The 21,665-nt window shown below is 39.6% G+C and overlaps 1 protein-coding gene across 1 annotated transcript in view; it reads right to left on the bottom strand.

Annotated features, from left to right (window-relative positions):
- TRA2B (transformer 2 beta homolog) overlaps positions 1–21,315 on the bottom strand; it is a 33,782-nt gene extending 12,467 nt beyond the window's left edge. Inside the window, exons 1-3 of the mRNA XM_054039423.1 lie at positions 21,166–21,315; positions 11,086–11,219; positions 1,185–1,347 (exon numbers count right to left, since the gene is read on the bottom strand). Of these exons, the coding sequence (XP_053895398.1) occupies positions 1,185–1,347; positions 11,086–11,219; positions 21,166–21,201 (333 nt within the window). The 5' untranslated portion in view covers positions 21,202–21,315. The remainder of the gene's footprint in view (positions 1–1,184; positions 1,348–11,085; positions 11,220–21,165) is intronic.
- Between the last annotated feature and the right edge of the window lie 350 nt (positions 21,316–21,665).

Genomic DNA, 21,665 nt, shown 5'->3' with positions numbered 1-21,665 from the left:
AGAGGAGCACACAATTCCCATGCCAAACTTTTGTAGTGGCATCACAACTTTATTTCCAGAAGTGGGTACTCTCTGGAAGCACCCAATAGTCTAGCCACAGAAAAGGGTGCTGCTGGTGAATACAAATATCTGTATATTGGTCTGCAAGCACCTCTATATTGGAGTAGTTTGGCATTTATTTTAGTCCTCATTTTAGACAGTTGAGAATGAACATGACTTTTTAGTCTAGCTGATTTGTTTTTGTTTATTGAAGACATCAAGGCAGTTTTCATTCCCCAACCTCCCCTCCAAGCGTCCTCCTGATTAGGAAACTTTGGAAACTCAAAAATGAAGCCTATATCTCAAGTGGGTATGTACACTTATTTGTTATTGTAGGGATGTTCTTGAGTCAGGACTGTATTGGTAGCTTTTTTTAAGTAGAAGAAAAAAGCATTTGTTTGGCAACAAAAATTACATGGACTTTGTAAACAAGGCAGATAAATTAAAGGGCCTACCAACTTTGACTGTACCCTTTAAAAGATTTTAATAGAAAGCTTCAGGGTTTAAGGTGTCTGAATCTATGACAAAATGCTGTGTATTTCAAGAGACTGATACAACAAATCTAGTTTATTAATTTTGAAACCTACATACAAAAGGTATGTGTCAATCAGACCTGTTTAAGAGAGAACTACCATCTCAATTTAATTGACTGTGTTAATAGTCAATTAACATTTGTTTAGAAAAATTTCTACATTAATGTACAACTTTCAGTGAACAGGCACCTTAAGTTACTGTAAGCACTGTGAAACTTTAAAAATTACAAGCTCAAATGTGATCAAATATGGAATATCCAAACAATGTACTGAAGTATGAGTTACCCCCCATAGTAAATAAAAACACAGAAGACAAAACTTAAATACCTAAGATCACAATTTTCTTCCACAAATTATTCAAATCATCATAATGTAACATTTTAAATGTGATAATTTATAGTTACAAACAAAACTTCTCATGTTTCACTGTGAATTTTTATTAATGTAGTACACCATGAAAATAAATTTAGTTTCCAAATCTGAGAAGAGATGGAAGCAGATTGCTTTTATAGATTCCTTAGTTCAAGGGGGAAGACAAACATATTAAAAATTGCAATAAACCTACAAACAGCTAAATTTAACAATCCCAATGTGTTAAAGTAACAGTCTTACCCTGTTTCCAACATGACGCCTACGAGTAGACATAGGGGAATGGCTGTGACTGTGTCGTCGTCGATAATCCCGACTGTAAGACCTGCTCCGGGACCTCCTGTGAGAGCGGGAACGAGAGCGTGATCTTGTATAGTGTCTACGAGAACTCCTCCTTGACCTAGATCTGTGCAGAGAAAGAACGAAGTTACTTCTGACGGGTTACCATGTTGCAACTACACATGAACATGAGGAAATCAAATAAAAATTACTTATAAATAGAAAATGTGTAACTTAAAAATCATGTTGTACTACATCTTGTAGGGCAATACACATACCTATTTCATCACCAGTTCTCAAGTTTCTCAACTCAATCTTTACAGTCAGATTAGATTACTTTAGGGTATTCATCACTATATCAGGCCCCCCATATAATTTCCACTGCAAAAACAGAATTCCAAACTCCATTTCAACCCCGTTGTCCGGTCATTCATAATTGTTGGTTTGAAGCAGTTCATGCATAATCTAATTCCAAAAGATGAATGAATGTTTCCACAAAAAGAAGAGGGAAATGGCACCTTCTTAGACAAAAACAACAAAGCAGAGGACCAGAGATATGAGACACAAATATGACTGCAAGCACAGAAAGGTTTTTTGTTTTGTTTTTTAAAATGAGGCAAGACTGGGGAGATGACTATTGTTCATTTCCAGAGGGGACATGAAAGAGGTTTATAAAACATTGAAAGATAAACCAGGTACTCCTATTTATCCTCAATACAAGAGGCTACTTAAAGAAGCTGAAAAACAACTACTTTAAGAACTGTAAGGAAATCATCATCACAGTATAAAACCATGCAGCACTTGGCCAAAAGGCATTAAGATAAAGAGCTAAGTGGGAGTTGAAAAAGATTAGACATTTATATTGAGTATGAGAAAATCCAGTTACTCTAGCTATTAAAAACTCACCACTAATCGTAGTTTTGACTGTTGCCATTGTAGTCACACTCATGGTATGGACCCCCTGTGCAACTGAGCTTCTGGAACCTTTCCAGAAAAGCAGTACTTGTTGGGACAGTGCAAAGGCCCTCTTTCAGCACTGAATATTCAGAGATCATAAGAGGCTGTGCAATCCCAATCTGCTTTAATTCCTTCCATTAAACCTTCTAGGGCTCTTAAGACAGTAGAACTGTTAACTAAAAGGGGAAGTTGGGCGATGAAGCCAGGTAACATTGCTTGAGGTTTGTCTTGTGTTAGAACTTAACTAAGCAGGGAATTAGCTTAATATAGTGCTGACCACAACCTGTCCATGTCTACACTAACTAACATAGGATTCAGCATATTACCTTACTTGACCCCTCAACAGCAATGTTTAAGAAATTTGTAGTTGAGAAACGCCCTTGAAGAATAGAAGTTGATGGTCAACCTCTCTTCAAAGTAGTCTCTGCATATTCCCTTTTGTGACTTAATCTCCAAAAGGACAGGGGACAAGAAGGGACTAAGGGAAATGCAAAATTGGTCTAGACTATTGGGCAACCTGTCAAATTTGAAACTGGATCAATGTTGAAAAAATATGAGCCAAACTTCACCTATTTCAAGTGTCTTTATACTCAGTTGCAGAGACTTCTGGTGAAGGGGTAATGGAGATAGATTCTAGAAGTAATACCCTTCATCCAAAAGGGAATGGAGGGGGGAGGAGAGAGCTAACTTTATTCAAGTTGGAGCAACCCCTTAGATGGTGCTGCAGATCTAGTCCTTCTTTTGAGTTTATTTCTAGGCAAAGCTTGCCATTAAAAAAGGAAGGTTTCCTACGCTGGCTTGTGACTAAACCAACAAGCAAGACAACTTGATCTAAGCTCAGTTGACAATGTCCAATGTCACAGTTCTGACTTATCTGATGGTATCCAGAAAGCATGGAGTGCATGCCCTGGAACAGAGTGACCCATCAGTTACAATCTTAATGGGCACTGGGAAGATGGGTCAAAAAAAGGGAATACCTGATCCCAAACCTGCAACTGATATCAAAATACCTTAGTCACTGGTGACATGGAAAATGCCAAGTCAAGCTTCCTGGCATCTGTCAGAAACAGGTGGATAAAAATCAATGCTTTTTTTTTTTTTTCAAATCAAATCTGAATTTTTTTTTATTTAAATTGGATTTTTTGATAAAATGCTTTTTGAGGAAAAAAACCTACCTAAAGAGAATTTTAATTAAGATATCTTTGAGCTATAATGTATCTCATCATGGAATCCGGATTATAAATTCTAATTCTATAGTATGAGACAATATATTATTGTAATGTTTAAGAAAAGGTTTGTAAATGAGTTCCAATAGTTCATGGATTAGGGACATAATCTTATGGGGTTCCAGGGGCTTCTGTATAGATTTAGGTTAATCTTTCTATCTACCCAATGGGACTTGGTATCTTCTAGACTGAGCACTATCAGCGCTGCTTAGTTTTGCAATTCTCAAACTGCAAATTTGTGTCTCCAGAGATAACATACTTGTTAACAGCAAAAATATTTTTAAATAAATATATAGAGGTGGGAAATAAAAGACCTCAACCCTATTGTCCCTCTACAAATGTATATACACAGAGTCAATCCCTTACCTCTTTCTAAAATTGTTGGGGGCGGAATAGATCTGGACAAGGAGAAGTCTGGAGATAAATGTGAGAAGGGAGGGACAGGCAGTAGAAACAAAAGTGAAACTGGTTGAGCACCACATTCCAGAAGTCTTGAGGTCTGAGTGTAGCCTTCACTGATTTGAGATCTGTCATACCATTCTCTCACTAGAAGGGAAAACCCATAATGGCAGCAGGCCGTAAAAGAGACCCAGTTTGGGAATATTTTAATGAAGTTACTCTACCTGTGGGTAAGACAGGCATGCGTGCAAAATGCAAACAGTGCAACAAAGAAATGTAAGGCCTGGTTGCCCGAATGAAACATCATGAGAAGTGCTCCTTCTCAGGAAGAAGCTGCACTGAAGATGAAAGGAACACGTCTGAAAATGCAGGATCTTCAGGTTGGTAAACTTTTTTATTTCATACTTCTTTCTTAAGGACTGCCTGTCTTCTTTCTGGACTAGTCTTGAATTCTCATGTTTGGGCAAAAAAATATAATAGTTACTCTATGGTACTATCATTTTAGGTGCAGTTATGATAAAAAATAAAAAGCTGAAGTAGGCAAATCTTCCTTTTATAATTTCACCTTTAAAGTAGTACTGATTGTCAGTGAATGCAATGAGTAATACTAAATGAGCAGTATGGTAATAATAAATAACTGCATTGACTTATTTTGTTTAGGAGAATCCATCCTCAACATACAGGATTCTGAAGACTATCCACCTTCAAGGTCACCATCGTTTTCTATAGTTTCAGAGTTATCTGCCAATGATAGTGTTTCAGTCACATCATGTATGTCATATAGCCACAGTATATCACCCGTAGCACAAAAAAGGAAGAAGTCTCCATCATCCAGAAACAACCAGAGATAAGTTTGTGATAAGAAGCAGCTGATTACAGAAAGAGGTAACTGATGAAAAAACTGCCCAGTTTGTTTATGCAACAAACTCTCCTTTCCGTATGACTGAGAACCTACACTTCATTAACATGGTTCAGTCATTAAGACCAGGATACAGTCCACCCAACAAAGCAGATGTCGCAGGCAAATTGCTGGATAAAGTGTACGGAAGAGAAATTGAGCAGTGTGCAAAAGGTCTAGAGGGTAAAATTGTTCACCTGAGTCTTGATGGGTGGAGCAATGTCCACAATGATTCTGTTGTATGTGCTTGTGTGACAACAGAAGAAGGGAATGAATTCCTTACAGAAACAATTGATACATGAGGAAATGCACACAACAGCAGAATACTTACAAGAAGTAGCAGTAAAAGCTAGAACAAACTCTGGAAAAAAAAAAAATCAAATGTCTAGTATGCAGCTTGGTCACAGAATGCTGCAAATGTATCCAAGGAGAGAAAAAAATTTAGGAGAGAGTGAAGAGAGTCCCAAGCTAATAACATATGGTTGCAGTGTTCATTTGATGCACCTCCTAGCCAAAGACTTCAGTGTGCCAGAAATAAAGGCTAATGTTGTTGAAATTGCAAAATACTTCTGTAACAACCACTTTGCAGAGTTGCTCTGAAAAAAGTGGGAGGAACCAAGCTAACTCTCCCACAAGACGTGCAATGGAACTCAACAGTGGACTGTTGAGTTTTCAAGAACTGGCCTAATCTGATAACAGTTTGTGAACAAAACTGTGAAAAAATAGATGGCACTGTCACAGCCAAAGTTCTCAACATTGGACTTAAGAGAAATGTTGAACACATGCTGAGTACCCTGAAGCCTATTTCAGTAGCCTTGAACAAAATGCATGGAAATAGCTGTTTGATTGCTGATGCTGTTGAAATCTGGAAGGAACTGAGTGAGATCTTAAAAAGAGAAATATGCAATGGCAGAGTTAAATTACAAGCCTTAAAAAAAAAAAAAAAAAAAAAATGAAAGTGCTTGTCCCAATCTCCAACTCATTGTATTGCAAATATTCTCAATACTCAGTACCAGGGTCAAACCTTAACTGCTGAAGAGGAGTTGGCTATGACATGGACATCCAATCATCCCCCCATAATGCCAACTATAAAAAACTTCAGAGCTAAGGGTGAACCATTCAAGAAATATATGTTTGCTGATGTTTTAAAGAAAGTCACACCAGTGAACTGGAGGAAGTCAGTTAAGCACTTGGATTCAGAGACTGCTGAAGTGATAATCTCTCTTGTAACAGCAGTAGCTTCTTCTGCCTGTGTAGAAAGAATATTTTCTTCCGTTGGTATAATTAATTCCAAATTGAGAAATCATGTGGGACCTGAAAAAGCAGGAAAACTTGGTTTTCTTTTCCAGATTGTGAACAAACAGGAAAATGAAGGTGAAGATGCCCGAGTTAGCTGCAGAAGCCAATATTTTAAATTTCTCATGCTGACCGTTCATTTTTTTTTTTAAATATTTCATTTAACTATTTTAAACAATTTTAACAAAAACAAACCTGATTTTAAAAAACTTGAAGGTTTAACTAAATTCAAAAATTCATATGCTTGTTTTGTTAAAATATTATGTTTTCTGATGAAGAAAAAAAATCCAGAATACATAACACTGTTGTTTTAGTTAAATAAAACAATTTAAAATGTCTGTCTGGTGATGTCCTCCTAACACAGCATGGCAAGAAAATCCTCCAAATATTAATGATTAACCTGTTGAATTGGAGAAATATATGAAGTCACTTGGAGACGAACTATCTGCTTCAATTACCGTTGGTAAATAAAATAACCAAACAATCATTCATTTTCTGATATAGCTGTAAAACTAATCTGAAAAGTTTTCAAAATAAATCACTTAAAAAATTTATAGTGTGTACCTTCTAAAACTGAAACCTATATCTCTGAGATGCGAAGAATATGTATTAAGGTTATAAAAACCAACAAGACTGCACTTTTATGTAGAAATCCATGATTAAATAGAGTCTTCCTGACTAGTGATTTAAATCAATTTGATTTAAATCAAGTCTACCCTGGGAAACTCTTGAACCCCTAACATTACTGTTATCTGCCGACACAACCAGGAATCAGGTGTGGAAAGGCATAGTGGAATCCCTGTTGCAGGACCTAGTGCAAATAATCTGCCTTCTTGGTGACAACCGGTGCAGATGGTGGGGTTGTCTGGTATCTCAAACAAGGTTCAACAAGCTGTCATTGTCAAGCAAAGCCATCTTTCAATGCAATATGACAAAAACAGGTGGCACGTCTTCTCTTGAATTGTGGTGACTTCCAGTTCTGATGCCAGTCTCACCCACAAAAAATTCTTAAGGAATCAAAGAAAAAAGAAGTTTGTCATGGAAAAAACGGTTCCCTCCACCTGCAGCTTGCCACAGAAGGAAAAAAGCCAAGGTAGATGGGAAACACACAACTTCATAACCCTTTCTCTGAACACTCAGTACTGCTAGGGAGAGTTCAGGTGGTCCCAGAAAGCACTGCTTTTCTAGAAATTTCCCAAAGCTGAACCACCTGAGGAGAATCTTACAAATGGGAATATGCTACAGTCACCTTGAAAAAAATAAAAATAAATCATGCTTCAGGGCATAATCCAACCATGAATTGTCAGGGTAGAAAGAAATTTCCTTAAGAACAGGTTTTTTGCATCTTCTGAAGCATCTAGCAGTGTCCACAGTCTGTGGCAGGATATCAGAATAGATCAGGACTGGGCAACCACCCTCTCACATGCCATTCATTCTGCAAATTAAATTCAAAGCAATTTTTAAATTAGTCTCATTGGGATGCTAATTTGAGAGCTCATTATCACATTAATGTTAACAAATGTGATCACAATTTAGTCCATGAAGCTGGGAAGAGGGTAGGCAGTGAATCCTACATGGGGGTGCATTTCAGAAGTTGCTGCGGGGATGGAAATCCAGAGGAAAGAAGATGGGAAACAGAAGAGGGCAAGAAACAATGGAGACTACAGAAAGCAATAGAGGGCAGAAATAATGGTGGTCAAATTTATGAGCATTCTTTCTCACTGAAAGTGAAAATAAGGTACTGAACAAATAAGGGTTAGTAACTAGAGGTCTAGCTGCTACATGAATGCCATATTCTACCCTGATCTTTGGAAGTTCTGCAGGTCGAGAGAGTATTTAATCCTAAACAGATATGCCGGCCCACAGACCATAGTTAACAATGGAGTTAACCCTCTTCAAAGAATGAGCTGTACATCATTGGACAAGATGGACCACTGAGCTGAAAAACTCCTGTCTTATAACAGATTTATACCCACTTTGCTTTTATTCTGCTCACATTGCAATGCCAAGAAAGCCAAAAATCCTGTGCTCAGAACTGTTTACTAATGGCATATCTATACTGCAGCAGCACAGCCACAAGTTCTTCTGTTGATGTAGTTCTTCTATCCTTCTAAACTACTGTATCCCTTTCAGGAGTCTGATTTGTCTTGTGTACCCTAAGTTTCACCTCACTTAACTACTTGCTTACAAAATCAGACAAATACAAAAATGTCACAGCACACTATTACTGAAAAACTGCTCTCTCATTTTGTCTGTACGAAATTAGTTTTTAGATTTTTCTAGTGCTTTTTATGTAGCCTATTGTAAAACTAGGCAAATATCTAGATGAACTGATATAATCCCAGAAGAGCTGCGTGTACCCCTATGTGTATGTATCCCCCGGTTGAGAACCACTGATAAGAGTTAATCTGACAGGCTGTAGTCATATCTACACTGGAGTTGGGTCAACCTAACCACAATGCTCAGGGCATGAAATTTCACAACCCATAGCAACGTAGTTAAATTGATCTAATTTTGTGTGGACAAGGCCTTAGCACCAATCATATACGCTTGTACAAACCAGCTGAAGGCATTTTGCTCATACAGGTGTCAAAGAGCACCATTCGAAGACAATGAAATTGCACAATTATCACTTTGTGCATTATCAGATTATTGCCTCTCTCTTCTACAGGTGTGTCAGAAAGAACCCAGTCTAGCTCTCAGAACTAAAGCTAAGTTTGTAGGGCTGTTTAGTTTCTGATCAGAATCACATTTAAAATGACTTGCCAATGACCACGTTCAAAATCTGACCAAGCTGGAAATGGAATGTAGGTACCTTGGCTCCCAAGCACACCTTAACAGAAGGCTGTAATTTTACTCAAGTTAGATGGTTAAGCCAGTGGAGTTCATAAACTCTGAAAACTGAGTATTTCCAGTTCAAGGCATTTAAAGTTTATTACAGGTGCCTCTGTTCTAAGATCATGAAGCCACAGTGGTCAAAAGCTCCCAATGAGAGAGGGGACATGCTGTAAAGCCAGTAGGCTGATTATAAATTCCATTATAATGCTTGTGATCTTCCCAAGCTCAATAGTTATTGATTTCTTATTTTCTTTAAAAGCCACGAGATTAAAAGCTAATGTTGCCACAATATTAAAGCTGCAGTATCAACCATAAGAACTCAGTAAGTCTCCAAATTTATATTAGTTCCTTTCAACATTTGGCTACTTCTTATTAATGAACAACAAAATACAAATTAACTGATATTCTTATCCAAGGATTTTTGAATCCTCCTGTTGTCCTCAGATCTCTCATGGCAATGAGTTCCACAGGTTAATTATAAACTGTGTAAAGAGGAGTTTTCATTTTGCTTTTCAATTTCAGTTGATACCCCCTTGTTTTATTACAGTAAAGTGTAAACGGGTGTGTAGGATTTACCATTGTATGCCATTTGTCATTTTGTACACATTTATCATGTCCCCTTATTGGACTCTTCAGAGAAGAAATTAAATAACTTCATACAGAAGCCTCTCCACACCCTTAAGCATTTCGTTGCTCCTCTCTGAACTTTTTTCCTTTTTTTTTTGGCAAGGTCACCAGAAGAAGTATTCCAGGCAAAGGTGTACCACTGATATACATAATGGCATGTTTTCCGTATTTTTTCTATGAATTCTTTATACAGCCTAACATTAACTTTTTTTTCCTGTATAAAAGCGTGTATGAACAGCTCAATGAAAACCACCTCTGCTCAGCAACACCCAAGTCTTTCCCAAGTGTTCACAATTAAATTTAGAACCCTAGCAACATGTATGAGTAGTTCAAGTTATTTTTCTATTTGTTAGCATTGAATATGTAGATCAGTACCTATTCATACACGGAAGTCTTATTTACAAGTTTTGCAGGTTTACTGTTCAGCCCTTTCTAAATAATATATGAAGCACCAATTTCTCATATAGTCCCTTTGGGTACCGTTAAGCCACTGTGATACTGAAAGCTGCAAATTTATTCCTACTGTTTAAGTTTTTAATCCATGACAGTACTTTATGTCTCATACCATAACTACTTTCCTTGAGAGGGACTTTGTTGCCAGTGACAGCAGGAAGTTGGCAGCTCAGATTGTTTTGTAGGGCGATACGTCTCAAACAATGTTAATGTGGCACTAATTACATCTTAAAACAGCTGCAATATATACAGGTTACTTCCCTCCCCCAATCTTTGATAAGTCTTACAAAGCTTTCAGGGAATTTTAAAAATAATCTTTTCAGTTTATTGTACTAACGTTAACACTTGCTTTACACTTGTCAGTGTATTATGCAAGTACATATGATGAGGCTGTATTAATGCACTTGAGAGCAAGCTGGATATTTATCAGTAGGAGCAACTCATGCTCCATGTTTTTTGGGTGGGAACATACAAGCAGATCCTCTGAACAGGTTACTACTAAAAAATTGGGAATCAGAACACTGTACAATAAGCCACCTTTATGTACATTAAACAAAGAAAAAAATTGGGAATTGTGCTTGTAAAAAAAGATACTGTTTAATGTATTAAGACAGTCTGAAAGGTGTGTAGTTTGTAAAACCTACCTCCCCCAGTCTCCCTTCTCTGCTTTTCTATTTAAATCTTGAATTCAGGCCATATGCCATGGAAGATGCTATGGTGACTGATGAACTAGTGCAATGACATCATAAGAGTCAAGAGAGTGAAAGCTGAGAGGGGAAGGAGTTTTAGTCAGACCATTTAGCAATTTGACGACATTTAACTATAAATGGCATAATATTTGAGAGACAGGAAGCATTTTGTTAAACTGATAACACACATCCCCTAAATGAAGTGGTGAGCCCGTACATGAAAAGACAGCAGATCTTCCAGAAAAAAAATAAGGAAGACCTAACTTGATATACCTGAAGTTGAAAGAAAAGCAAGTCTTCACATCTCACACTTATTTTTATGTCATACAGCAACTGAAATGGCACAAGATTGTTTTTATTCAAATCTTCTGTAGGTCTGTTTTAAACTTTTGGTACCAGATTCAGGCTTAGCTTGAATAGCTTCCACCCCACCATTGTCAAACAAATTCAGACAGACATGTCTGTGTTGAAGGTAAACTCACCTAGATTCAGACCTGGATCTAGATTTTGATCTGGATCGCCTGGAGTCCTCCTTGGATCGAGATCTTGCAGGAGTGTGCCTTGCAGACTTGCCGGACCCATGGGCACTTCCGCTTCTGGAAGCAGAACGGGATTCCTGCATGCAGATATTGAAAGTCTAATTTGTACACAATTTCTGGGTGATCTAAACTCTGTAAACAAGCTCCAGTGAAAAAAAATGGTAAAATTTGCATCTCAACTATGTGTCCGGGCAGTTGAAATTAGAACTGCCTAGATTTTAAGAAGTTTTTTCCCCTGGTAGGCACTTTACCCTGCATATGCTTTCTCTATTAAACAGATAATGCATGCATGTTTAGCAAAATATACAGGGACACATAAACAGACTAGTAATTACTTAGCGTAGTGCTTTCAGATTCCAGATTACTTCTTATCTTAACTTCATTTTTATTCCTTTTCTTCATTCTTCCGTTTCAAATTCTGACTTCTTTCATCTTCCCCACTTCACACAAATTGCTCAATATTCTATAAGTGGGACTTCTGGTCTGATAATTAGCATGCATTCACTTTCTTTTTTTTTTTTCAAATTTCAGCTTCACTTATTCCTGAGCTTCAAATAATTCTCATTTATAAAACTTGTCAAATGACGACTTCCGCATTTTCCTTCTTCAACATTAACCTTAATAGAAAAAGAACAGGATGAAGAATATTTTAAAACTCCAGGATAAAATCTAGTGCCAAAACTGAAACTAGAAAAAAATGCTACGTTTTTGGACTTTTTTTTTATTATATATGCAATTCAAGACTTGGATCTATCAATTTTTCTATTACTTTTTACATGGATGTCAAATCAGTCTTAGTATTGGGTAACTGTGCATTCTCTATTTATACCTAATTAAAATGAAGTGTGCAATGGATGAATTGAAGATTTACCGGTCATTTTGACATGAAAAATTTCAAGGAATATTATATTTCACACTTCTTTAGCCACAGATTTAGATCTTAATCAACAAAAAAAATGGTTAAGTGTCAAAAGGTCACCACTGCACACACATCTAGTTAAACTGAGTAAACCGATAATCTTTTTGAATTCAAAAGTACAATTCAAATGTAGATTAAATGACTTAACCTTTAATGTTCCCTTATGTCACTAATTCCACGAATATACACTATTAGAACAATTTTGAAGGCGTGATTTTAAAAGTTCGGTGTGTGCATGTTTAGTTTGCCTGCAAACTGACCGCACATGCAAGTTTTGTATTTCCATATGCAACCATGGTAATTCTGCACACAAACTGAAGATGCAATTGTGCATATCAACATTAATTCTGGTTCTCAAAATCTAATGTACTATTTATACCATTGTTTACTACTTGTATTTTTCTCAATATGGATAATGAATATAGCCTAGTTACTTACATTTTATGATTTAAAAGTTTCTAGCCAGTGCCACGTTCAACTTTCATACACAAATCACAAGGCTGTAACATTTGGGTTGCAAACACTGGAGAGGAATGTTAGTTTTGAAATATTGGTTGGGGAAGTTTTTTGTTTTAAAGCTCGTGGAAACTTTCCTATTGATAGCCAATTTGGAAAACGCTTGCAATTTTATTTAAATAAAATCTAAACTTTGAGCCATGTTTCACCTATCAGCAACCGATTAATAACATTTTGGGGCCAAAAATTACTCCCACTCTTGTCAATTCTAAGGATTTTTTCCCCCTTCTTTTTAACTTCATATTCCCAGTGTTTGGAAATTCATACGAAAAGGTGTTTTCATACTGGATACTCATTAGCTGAGCCAAATTAGTTTTAATTTTAGTTGAAACCACCACTTCCACAGAACCCAGAGGAAAGCTTGTTTTGCTGTGAGTTTGTTTACGGTGACTACCATTAATGTTTAAAATATTATTATGAAGTGTTAAATGAGAATTTATTTCAAATCAACAGCAATGGCACTTATGCTAGAAGTCAGATATTCCACTTATATTTGTGAAAATGTAATCAACTATACTACCTAGCTATGAAGAAATAAAAGCAGACCTTAAGTCTTCTACACTAAGCAGTATTTACCGGGAGTAGTGCTTTACAGTTTCATGCAATGAAAACTAATAGGATTTTTCTAATTAGTTGTGAACATTGTTTAATCTGTACTCACTACTCCATTTAAAGAAAAAAATCTTAATCCATCCCAGAACTCTGCATCATTTTAAGTTTCTATGAATTCAGTTAATTTTTAAAAAAAATTCAGAACTTAGTTGTCGCTTCAAACACAATTTCCTTTTACAACAGTGTTCCTTTTATGCACAACAGTGATAAAATCAGTATAGGCTAAAATGTCTTGGAGATGAGGCTTCCTAAACCTAGCTCAACTTACTCAGGGTTTTCCAAATGTACTTCTTTTAGGCCTGGCACAGAAAAATATTGAGCATTAAAAATTCCCATTGCTTCTATAATCCTAGTTTTAAAACCACTAGACTTCAGAAGAATTTGAGAATTTGCTTCCTTTAGTGACGTTTGACCAAAAGCCTTAATCCACTTGTTAACACAGAACATTGTCCTGTATGTAGTTCATACAGACTTTGCTATATTCTCCATAAACTAAGCTCTCATTTCTAAACAAATTTATAGTTCTTTGTGGGTCTCAAACTTCCAGACAAAGAGCAATACTATTGTGTGAACTCCCAACACTCATTTTAATGGCATAATTTCTAAGCTTACATTTTATCCAAGAAAGTCATGCCTCAAAAAGATGAGTCACTTTATCTATATTACCCAGTGCAACAACATCAGAGGTGGAACATGTTAAACCATTTAACAGTGCCAAGACTATTACAAAGGTTGGCAACAGACTGGTTCATACAAATGCAGAGGTAACCATAACTAAGTGGAATTCCTTTCAAAAAAATCACAGGAGAAGGAAACCTAAAAAGAGGAAAAAGATAATTGCTTAATATCTACATCCTAAATTAAGCAATTGGCTTCTCTCTCATTAGGCTCCTTTGGATTTTGTTCGCTCTCTCCTGTAATTCTTTCAACCTAAGTCATGATTCTATGCCATTTCTTTGCCCAACCCCTAGTTTCAGTCAATCTTTCTATACATTCTCCCCAGGTTCCTTTCTGGGAGTCTTTGAAGAATCTATTCCCCCTCAACTCTAAAGAGCGCACACATTACTGCAATAATCCTTAGAAGACCGAGGAAAACGGGACATGATTCCAGTAGAGCTTGTCAACACTACTCCTTCACTTGGCAAGAAAGGAAGCACTCCCTTCACAGTCAGAGAATATTGCCTCAAATACTAGAAGCCCATGGAGCAGAGAATCTGATAGTTCCCTACTAGATCTTTATCAATCTCCGCTCATTTTGGTGAAAGCTTCTCCCACAGGTGAGTCTTACATTTTTCAGCTTCTAGTTTGCTTGGTTTTGCTCTCCCCAGTCTGAGTTTTCCTCTCTTCATACTTGTATTGCTTTATGCTCCCCTCTGTATTAAGATGTCTGCTGGAGGCTTGCTATGCACAGGAGCAGCAAAGGCAGGGCAAGTTTCTGCTTGTGCTATGGCTGGAGGGGAAGGGTAGCAGAAGAGAAGCTGGGTCCTTCTCCCCCTAACTCTAAGCAAGAGTGAATCTGTCAAGGATTGTATTAGTTTCATACCACTGCACATCCCATTTATGGAAAGAGCAAAAATTCCTAATTGGAAATTTGTTTATCCAATGTTTTACATCTACATAGTTTTCTAAATCTGAATTTCAGAGGGGGCTTATTTTAGGATTGTAACTCCCCCACCCTTTCCCTGTATCTGCTACTATATTCATTCACATTTTTCCTTCCTTCATTCAAGTTTGGATTTTGAGAGTGCATGGGAGCCAGCAGATTCAGGGTTGTAATTCCTGTAGCAGTCATGCCACATATTTTTGGCATACACATGATAAAAAATACACTTAATGCACTTAAAAAGGGAATACAAGAGGCCAGAAACTCAAACCTATGCCTTCTGTGTTTTCATTATTATTTGTAGCATTCCATTAATTACGATGATAGTTATGATAATAGAACAATTAACATGTATTTTACTAAAAATATGGAAAAGTTATAAAAGCAGAAATATCTCTAAGAAGGTAGATTGGTTTCAAGCGTTCTCCATGTGGTGAAAGCTGTAAGGCATAAGGCAAGCGCAAACAGCTAAAAAAACCCTGTTATTTTAAAGTTTTTGTGGAAATACAATCTCACATTAATTTCTATAATAATTAAATGACAAGTAGTAGGGCTTCAGTTATCTTAAAGGGATAATCAACTTGAATTTTAATTTAAAAATATAAGCAGTTTCAGATAATGCACTTAACCCTGATTTCCTGTTAATTTGTGAGTTTACAATCACATTTTCCCAAGTGTTTTTCTTATTCTTAGTTACTATGTAAAAGTTCCAGTTACGAGGGGAAACAAACTGAAAATCTTTCAGTTTTAGTAATATTAGTTACTTAAAACTATAGCAGATACATTCAGAGGTGTGATATTTAAGTTGATTGTGGCCTCATGTTCGGAATGAGCCATGCTTAAGTATTTTCACCACATGGAGTTGACAGTTCCTCTCATACAACTTGAATACTATTGAAATTACTTATAACAATTTCTTATTCACAACTAACATTGTGACATGTTCTGTAATTATTAGTCAGAAATTTAAAATTGATGTGTAAGCATGCTATAAACAGGGCACCAGCAGGATATGTTAAGTGACAACTAAAGGACAGAGGGCATTCAGTACAAACTATAATTATCTTTCACTGGCTATGTCTTCACTAGAAAAAGGTGTTTTGTTTTTTTTTAAAGTTGGTAAAAACACACGCAAACACCTTTTTCCATGTGAAGACAAGGTTAGTAAGTCCTATTCTGAGAGAGGTTCAGTGCCTGCAGCTCTTATTTGGTCATTCAAAGGAACAAGATCAGTATTTGCAGGTCTCAAACATTACCAAATAAAAGTACACAAACCAAGGTAACCACCCATTTTCCAAAAAGGAATGGTATACTTCAGGAGTGACCAGAACACCACTGAATCAACATTTGGCATAAAGTGACTTGAAATAAAAGTAGGAACCATTTTCAGTGTTCACTGCGAAAAATGTTCCCATTGATTTCAAATCCTGGATTTTGCACAATTTATATAATCTCACTTCATCTTGGGCAGTTTGTCAGTGAATACACTTCAGGGGGATAATGCTGGGAGGCAAGAACATGCTATTTCCATTGAAATAAATCACATCTCACTTGATTACTGGGCCCACAGCTTTACTACTATGAATAAAGCGGGGACTCCCCAACTTCCAGCTTGAAACAGCAAAAAGCCACTTCTCGCTAACCTTGCAAACAAAAAAAAAAAAAAAAAAAAAAGTACTTAAAAATACTAGAAAAATGTCACAAAACCCAGTGTTGTTGTAGTCATGTCAGTCCCAGGATATTAGAGAGACAAGGTGGGTGAGGTAATGTCTTTTATTCACCTTCTGCTGGAGAGAGAGACAAGCTTTCAACCTTACAGAGCTGCTTTTTACCTGAAGAGCTCTGTGTAAACTCAAAAGCTTGTGTCTCTCACCAACAGAAGATAGCCCAATAAAAGATATTACCTCACCACCGTCACATAAGACAGTTTAAAAGAGCAAATCTGTTATAATCTAGTCTAAAATAGCAGAATTGTGGTAGCTAGTTGGCTATGTTCTCCATTTTTACTTTTAAAAAACCCCAGCCCCAAGTTAGTAATACTACTCCTGTATGGCTATGTTTTATAATTAAATGCTAGTGAGACATACCTGATTTTACGTCTTGTTCATGTCTATGTCGATAGGGGGTTGCTTGCATATGCAATTTTCGGAAAAGCCCCAAGGTCAGGGTGATGTATAATTTAAATTTCACACATTTTCTATGATTTCATTATTTAAGGTCCTCTTCACACCAGTGTTTTGTGTTTTCACAAAGTTGTAATATAGTTTCCATAAACACTAAGCAAAGATGCAAAGTGGTTATGTTGGCAAACTGTACTCAAACCCTGCTAGTATTTTCTCAATCAAGTAGGGGCTTCTGCTAGTACACTCACATACAGCTACCAGTTTGGCAGCCCAAAGTGAACAGGGATTAAATGGTATAAATGGTAAATATGTTCTTTTCTTTGCAGAAAAGTGCTTGGTCAAAGTACAAGATGTAGACATTATGAAAAATAAGATTGGAAAAACACTAACCTAAAATTTGATCATTCAGAAGGACACCATCTGATAATGTCTAGCATCTTGAATGTACCCTAAGTTTAAAAAAGGATCTTGCCCCTAATTGTTGAACATTTAGGGCGTACACACTGCAATGTAAGCCTGTGTTAGAGCCTGGGCTCAAGGCTAACGCCATTGTGTCTCCACTGTAATTGTGTTAAGCCAGGACCAGGACCCTGCAGGGCTGGAGGATCCTAGTTCGAGTCAAGCCCAGGATCCAAGCCCTATTGCTTTGAAGTGTAGCTGCAGCCCGGCTTGACACAGATCCCAAGAATCAGTTGGAAGTATCCCCCAGTTCCATGCAACAACTTCCTGAGCCCTCTTACCTCCAACAATCTGCAATCCACCCTATTGAAAAGGGAAGCTGCCCTCATCACCTCTTTTGCAAATGCATTCTGTTCTGATCATCATTCTGCAAATACACTATCAAAATTTCCTGGATTTGCAGTGGAAAGTGAGTTGATCAAGCCTCTTGCAGAGCAAGCTGCTTTCTGGTAATGTGACAAGTGGGTAGTAAAGATGTCCCACACTGTACCACAGTCCTAGGGCTAGATTGGCCACATTTCAGGGGGGAGCATTAGGGACTCTAGGATATGGTTACTTTGACTTAGGACGCTGCAGTGTGTATGCCTGAGCCCTAGGTTTGAGCACGGGTTAGAAAAGACTTGAATGTAGGGTTTAAATACAATGTAGATGCTCAAACCCGGAGTTCCTTAATACTAGTCAGCTGACTTGAGTCCCACTAACCCCAAGCTTATACTGCAGTGTAGCTATACTCTTAAAGATCAGTACTACTGTCCAATACTGGTAAATCTGTGCCACTGGAAATTCTACAGACACTACTGGAAAGATGAGCACATGGATAAAATTTAAGATTTCATACTAATACCCTACATATTGATTTCTATGGAAAGCTAAAGTTTTACCTTTTTTTTTTTTTTAATTATTAAGGAAATGAAAAACCCTGTGACAGATTTAAAAACTCAATTACCAATCAAGATGTAGAAACAAACAGCTACATAGGTCTCAAGCATAACAAAGTCAGAATATTTCATTTAAAGAATATGTATTTTTGCAAGGTTTCAATTTAAACTAATTTACTCTATTTGGGTTACATTGACAAGCTTTTTTTGGGGTGGGGGGGGGGAGAACACACATATCTAAGTAATTCACCTCTCCTTTTCTGATTACCTTCATTTGTTATATTTGACCCAGCTAAAGAGAACATTTTTGCAGTAAATGCTACTTGTTTCTGAAGATGTCGTTTACTGTACCATAATTGCAATATTACTACTTGGCTTTTATAGCTAATTTTGTACCCATTGTGAGCATTTGTCCCAATAATCCAATGGTCCGCAACCTTTTTCGTCTGGCGCGTGCCAGACAACGAGCCACGGAGGACCGTAGCGGCGGACGACATCCGCCAAAATGCCGCAACGTTAACAGGTGTCGCTGCCGACAAGTAGCGTCATCCAGAGGTGGCGGCATTTCGGCGACGCCTCTTGGTGACGCTGCTTCTTGGCAGCATTTCGGCCGATGCTCGTCCGCTGGCCAGTACGCAGGTGCACTTAGATGCCATGGCGCCCGTGGGCACCGTGTTGGGGACCCCTGCAATAATCACTGTTCGTTGCTTTTTTTTTTTTTTTTGGGGGGGGGGGGGGGGAAGGAACCCACTTCAGGGCTGGTAATTTCAAGTCAGATGCTACTGTCCAGATATACAAGTCACCTTTAAACATGGTTCAGGAGGCCAAAAATATCTGTACAGACTAAAATTGCTATCACTTGCTGGGCAGTTCAGCTGTCCCTCCCTCTCCCCACTGCCTTGGAGCTGCTCCCAGGAGCCTCCTGCTTCCTGTGCAAGGGTGGGGGGAAGAGGGGTGCTAATGTGAGGGCATCCTCCTCTCCCTGCTCCCTATCTCCAAGGGGGGACAGAACAGGGCTCAGGACAGATCCACAACTTGCAGACCTACTTAAAAAGGCAACCTACTTAGAGTGGGGTCAGCATACTTAAAGGGGCAACGCCCATCTCTCTCCCCCACACAAGGTGTGTGTCTCCAACTCTCTGCCATGCTGTCTCCCCTCCCGCCATTTGTGCTGCCTTGTAGAGTGTGAGGCTACATTAACAACAATGTGTTAACCCTTGAGGGCTCGGCCGAGTGCTAGCAAATCATTTAGCAGTAAGGCATTCCCTGGGAAATATCCCACTGTCTTCCATCCTGACTCCACCACCTCAACCAAGCTTCACAATTGCCACTGATGTGTACAGTATTAAATTGTTTAAAACTTATATTGTGTGTGTGTGTGTATATATATATATATATATATATACACACACAGTCTTTTGTCTGGTGAAATTTTTCCCCCCTGCAACCTAACTCCTCCTATTTACATTAATTCTTATGGGGAAATTGGATTCACTTAACATCGTTTCACTTAACGTAGCATTTTTCCGGAACATAATTACAATGTTAAGTGAGAAGTTACTGTATTTTGATCTACCAGTGATCAAAGGGGCTAACTGTATAATGCAAAAGTCTACAATATTCTTGTCTGAGCAATTATGCTATTCCAGTTTTTGGGAAAAACATTCTAAGACTCAACCATCCTTGACAAGCCCAGTAAACTATGAAAAGTTACATCGTGTTTACAAGCAGCATAAGGTTTGAGACAGTGCTCCCCTAATAGTTGTAAACACAGCAAGAGCTCAGATGCAGCCTCATTCCGGCATCCCCTTGACTCAGGTTCTAGCAAATGCCAGTACTGATGGTAAAGCAGGCTGGCCCTCATAAGCTATCCCTCTTCCCTCAAGCGCTCTATGCATTTTAGGCACCATCAACAGCTTCTGGCTATTGATAGTTTGTCAAAAGCGGTCACACCCAACCATTCATAGCAAACCAACATGGACACTACAGGCAGCGTCAGTGCCTCCAGTAGTGAGCACAGGAACTGGAGCGTGGAGGCTTCAGTTCCAAACCCGTCTCCATGGTGGCTGGAGTGGGACTGGACCCACGTTACTTAATGTCGTCTAAATACCCCCATCCCTTACACGGAAACACCAATGCAGAGGAGAGAGAAGGCTATAGCCATGCTGGCTGCCCGGGCACCCGAACTACCAGCCCCCGACAGATGCCCTGCGGCAACGATTGCCGGCAGACGGGTGGCTACGCCCCGGGGCAGCGCCGGGAGAGGTGCTGGGCCGGAGGGGGCAGATGCCCTAGCCGAGCTCCGTGCTTCACCCACGATTGACTCAGCGGCTTCAGGGCGAAGCCCGCTGAAGCTCCCCGCTGCCACCAAGCGCAGGAGACGCTGGGGAAAGAGCGGGGCGGGGAAGGGGGTTAGCCTGCGCGCCCCTAGCCGCGGAGCCCGCGCAAGGCATGTCCTGCCGGGGAGAAGCTCGGGTCGCGCCCGTGTTCCCGGGGCTGCCACAGCCCAGAAAGCGGCTCGCCTGCCAGGACCCCGGCCGCAGGCCGCCTGGGCACGGGACGCGCCTGGCCTCTCGGCCATTTTGTCCCTTTGGCGGGTCACCAGCCCAAGATGGCGCCGGGAGGACTCACCATGGAGCACGCAACCGAGCAGCTAGAGTGTCCCCGCCTCCCCCATTAGCGGCCCGGCGGCCATTTTCCCGCGCCAACCCCAGCCAGCCCTAACAGACGGGCCTCCCAGCGCGCTCCCCGCGGAGGCTCGGCCGCGCTCCACACCGCCGCCGCCTGCGGGTTACAGGCCAGCTCCTGCCTCGCGGGGCCGTGGAGCGGCGCCCCAGGCCAGCCCCAGACAGGCCAGGCCGCGCTGCCGCTTTGGAGGCCCGGCCAGCTGTGCTCTCAGGCTCCGTGTATTACCCGCTCGCCGTAGTTCTGCTCCCCGCTGTCGCTCATTGTCCCTCGAAGGCTGCCAGCAACCGTCGCACTAACCGCCACCACCGTCCGGCACCAGCGCTCTCCACCACGGAACGGAAGTGACGTGCGTCCCTCCTTCGCTAGGCCCCGCCCCTATTTGAGGCGGGCGTGAGTGACACACCCGGTGACCTGAAATTCCCTCAGTGATTGGATGAGCCTAGCCCCACCCCCCCGCCTGCTCCTCCCCCCCGGACTGAGCGGTGAGACTAGCCCCCCCCCGGGGGGGATGGCTGTGTGTGTATTGGGAGGGGTATTTGAGGGGCTGGAGTGTATGTAGACTGAGAGGGGTACTGAGGTTTGTGTGTACTGGGAGGGATATTTCGAGTGTGTGGGGAGGGTGCATGTGTACTGGGAGAGGTATCTGGGGGAACTCGGGTGTGTGTCCTGGAAGGCAGTGATTTCCCTACACCCCTCCCCACTAGTTTTGTGAACTAGTTACATGC

This window comes from Malaclemys terrapin, chromosome 9 (genome assembly GCF_027887155.1).
Source record: "Malaclemys terrapin pileata isolate rMalTer1 chromosome 9, rMalTer1.hap1, whole genome shotgun sequence".
Classification (NCBI taxonomy): domain Eukaryota; kingdom Metazoa; phylum Chordata; order Testudines; family Emydidae; genus Malaclemys; species Malaclemys terrapin.
The sequence above is the reverse complement of the archived record's forward strand: the minus strand, read 5'-3'. Positions and strand labels throughout refer to the sequence as shown.